Source organism: Malaclemys terrapin, chromosome 12, assembly GCF_027887155.1.
Source record: "Malaclemys terrapin pileata isolate rMalTer1 chromosome 12, rMalTer1.hap1, whole genome shotgun sequence".
Lineage (NCBI taxonomy): Eukaryota > Metazoa > Chordata > Testudines > Emydidae > Malaclemys > Malaclemys terrapin.
This window is the reverse complement of record NC_071516.1, coordinates 38862961-38865278: the sequence shown is the minus strand read 5'-3', so window position 1 is coordinate 38865278 and position 2318 is coordinate 38862961. Positions and strand designations below refer to the sequence as shown.

Below are 2318 nucleotides of genomic sequence, written 5' to 3'. Positions count from 1 at the left end.
TGTGTGCATTATCAGATGTGATAAACCCTCCTCACCCAGGGTGAATGTTCAGCTAACACCATGGAGAAACTACCAGCATCTTGTATGTATAAGTGTTGAACTGCTGAACAGTAGGTTCAAACAGGTTAAAAGAACTGTCCCCCAATCTCATGTTCCTATACGTTCATAAACATTCTGCCTCAGTCACTCCATGCAGATTATGTCCATTTCTTTTTCACATCAGCGCTGACATATTCAATAAGAATTTTCAACTTAATTGCAGTGGGGGCTGTTTGACTAAATCACTTGGGTATCTTTGAAAATCTCAGTCTCAGTGATGATCTAGGAATCTCTGCAGGTTTTTTTGAATGCCACATATTTAGTGTATGTTTTGGTCAAGGCTTTCCTGACCTCTTTGTTTCTCAGGCTGTAGATGAGGGGGTTCACCAGGGGAGTCAGGACCGTGTAGCAAAGGGAGAGCACTTTCTTTAACACTCTCAGTGTATCGAGTGTCGGTAGCATGGAGACACTCATTAGCGTTCCATAGTAAATTGTCACCACAATGAGGTGCGAGTAGCAGGTGGAAAAGGCTTTGTACCTCCCGGTGGTGGATGGGATTCTCAGGATAGTGGCGATGATACACACATAGGATGTCAGGGTTAGTAAGAATGGAGGCAGGGTGAATACACCTGCTAGGATAAAATCCAGCAACACCATCAAGTGTGTGTCACTGCAGGCGAGTTTTATCACTGGGATGACATCACAGTAGAAATTGTCAATTTCATTTGGGCCACAGAATATTAACTGTGACAGGAATAATATAAAGATGGTTGTAGCCAAGCAACCATTTAACCAGGATCCAGCCGCCAAGTGGAGGCAAAACCTGTCATTCATCAGAGCTGAATAGTGCAGGGGTTTACATATCGCTAAATATCGATCACAAGACATCGCTGCTAGAAGATAGCATTCTGTAGCTGCCAGAACACCAAAGAAGTAAATTTGTGTGATGCAGCCACTGACTGAGATGGTTCTGTCCCCAGTCAGGAGACAGGCCAACATCCTGGGCAGGATGGTGGAGGTGTAGCAGATCTCCACGCAGGACAAGTTCCCCAGGAAGAAGTACCTGGGGGTGTGAAGGTGCTGATCAGCCACTATTAATGCCATGACAAGGATGTTTCTGGCCACAGTTGTGATGTAGATCACTAGGAACAGCAGGAAGAGAATTATTTGTAGGTCAGGGATATCCCCGAATCCCAGCAGGATGAATTCTGTGATGGTTGTTTGGTTTCCCCAGCGTGTGTCAGCCATGGGTTGAGTCTAGAAACAAACTGTGCAATTGAATCAGTAGAACATTAAGTGTCAGGAATTCATTCCATAAATTTTCAAAAACTCCTCCCCCGCTTCCGGTTACCTCCTTAAATGTTAAAGCTAAATAGAAACTTCAGAGCAAAGTGCCAGGAGTCTCAGTCCAAGAACAGCACATTGGTATCCCTGCAGACTCACTCTCTACTATATCAGAGCCATAACTACGATAACAACAACCTATTTCTCTGGTAGCCCAATTAGTGATGTGACTGGTCAGACCCCTTCTTGATCTGCTGTTATATCCTGTCTACTGACATACTGGGGTTTAACAATGATATTTCAAAGCAGCATTGCACTGGTGGCCATGGCCAGAATCATGTCATGTCTTAGGAGGAGTTAAAATCAATAACGCCATCAGCACAAATCTTGGACTGTGATTTTCAATACCATCTAGTCAGTGTCTGTTAGAATTTAAGAGAGTTAATCTAATAATAGATCTTGGCATATTGAGCATTTCAGTTTCCTACAGGAAAAGGAATAATTATTTTTATCCCCGCACAAGAGATCAGTTTGTCATAAATTATGAAGTGGAGTCAATTCTTCCTTACTTCATGTGAAAATAAGAATTTAAGAGAGTTAATCTAATAATAGATCTTGGCATATTGAGCATTTCAGTTTCCTACAGGAAAAGGAATAATTATTTTTATCCCCGCACAAGAGATCAGTTTGTCATAAATTATGAAGTGGAGTCAATTCTTCCTTACTTCATGTGAAAATAATAATGAAGAGGAGGAGATGCAGAGGGATTGGCAATGCATTTTTTCTTTTAGATTCGAGTTCCCTTAGTTAACTATGAAGCAGTAATAATATCCTGTCTCTCTTCAGGGTGGATTTCAGGTCAGGCCAAAACCAGGCTGATCTGCAGTTCTAATTGGGGAGTGACTCTCCGCACTGTGTAACCACTGAGGGCTGATAATACAGGAACAAGAAGGGGACTGGGGAAGAAAGAGGCTGCCTCTGAACTCAGAAACCCT

The 2318-nt window shown here is 42.5% G+C and overlaps 1 protein-coding gene across 1 annotated transcript; it reads right to left on the bottom strand.

Annotated features, from left to right (window-relative positions):
* Nucleotides 1–321: 321 nt before the first annotated feature.
* LOC128845939 (olfactory receptor 6N1-like) lies at nucleotides 322–1332 on the bottom strand. The gene is given in 1 exon segment (XM_054045040.1): nucleotides 322–1332. A coding segment is annotated over 1 exon segment (1011 nt).
* Nucleotides 1333–2318: the final 986 nt, after the last annotated feature.